Source organism: Penaeus monodon, chromosome 19 (assembly GCF_015228065.2).
Source record: "Penaeus monodon isolate SGIC_2016 chromosome 19, NSTDA_Pmon_1, whole genome shotgun sequence".
Classification (NCBI taxonomy): Eukaryota; Metazoa; Arthropoda; class Malacostraca; order Decapoda; family Penaeidae; genus Penaeus; species Penaeus monodon.
The window spans coordinates 6,823,071-6,823,359 of record NC_051404.1 but is presented as its reverse complement, the minus strand read 5'-3'; the positions used below and the strand labels follow the sequence as shown (position 1 = coordinate 6,823,359).

The 289-nt window shown below is 37.0% G+C and overlaps 1 protein-coding gene across 1 annotated transcript in view; it reads left to right on the top strand.

The window, feature by feature from the left end:
• The first annotated feature begins 221 nt into the window (after positions 1 to 221).
• Positions 222 to 289, top strand: part of LOC119585322 (xaa-Pro aminopeptidase 1-like) — a 14,737-nt gene continuing 14,669 nt past the window's right edge. Inside the window, exon 1 of the mRNA XM_037933996.1 lies at positions 222 to 285. Coding sequence (XP_037789924.1) covers positions 234 to 285 — 52 coding nt within the window. The 5' untranslated portion in view covers positions 222 to 233. The remainder of the gene's footprint in view (positions 286 to 289) is intronic.

The following is a 289-nucleotide window of genomic DNA, read 5'->3' as shown; positions in this document are numbered from 1 at the left end:
GAGTGATAAACAAATTAATTGGTAATTAAATAGATAAACCAAAAATAACAACACAAGTTTAAAAATCACAAGCAATAACTATACCTTTCATCTATAGATACAACTATACATTAGTATCTTTTCTGTACAACATATTTTTTTTCCCACGCGTGTGAGAACCATGGCCAGCTTGCTCCTCGGGGTAAACGGCTATAAATGTAATCGAAGAAGCTCGGTCTATGATTAAATCCACAATGGCCTCTGTGCTGCGTCTTGTAATAGCTAGCATAGCGCTCGTCACGACAGGTGT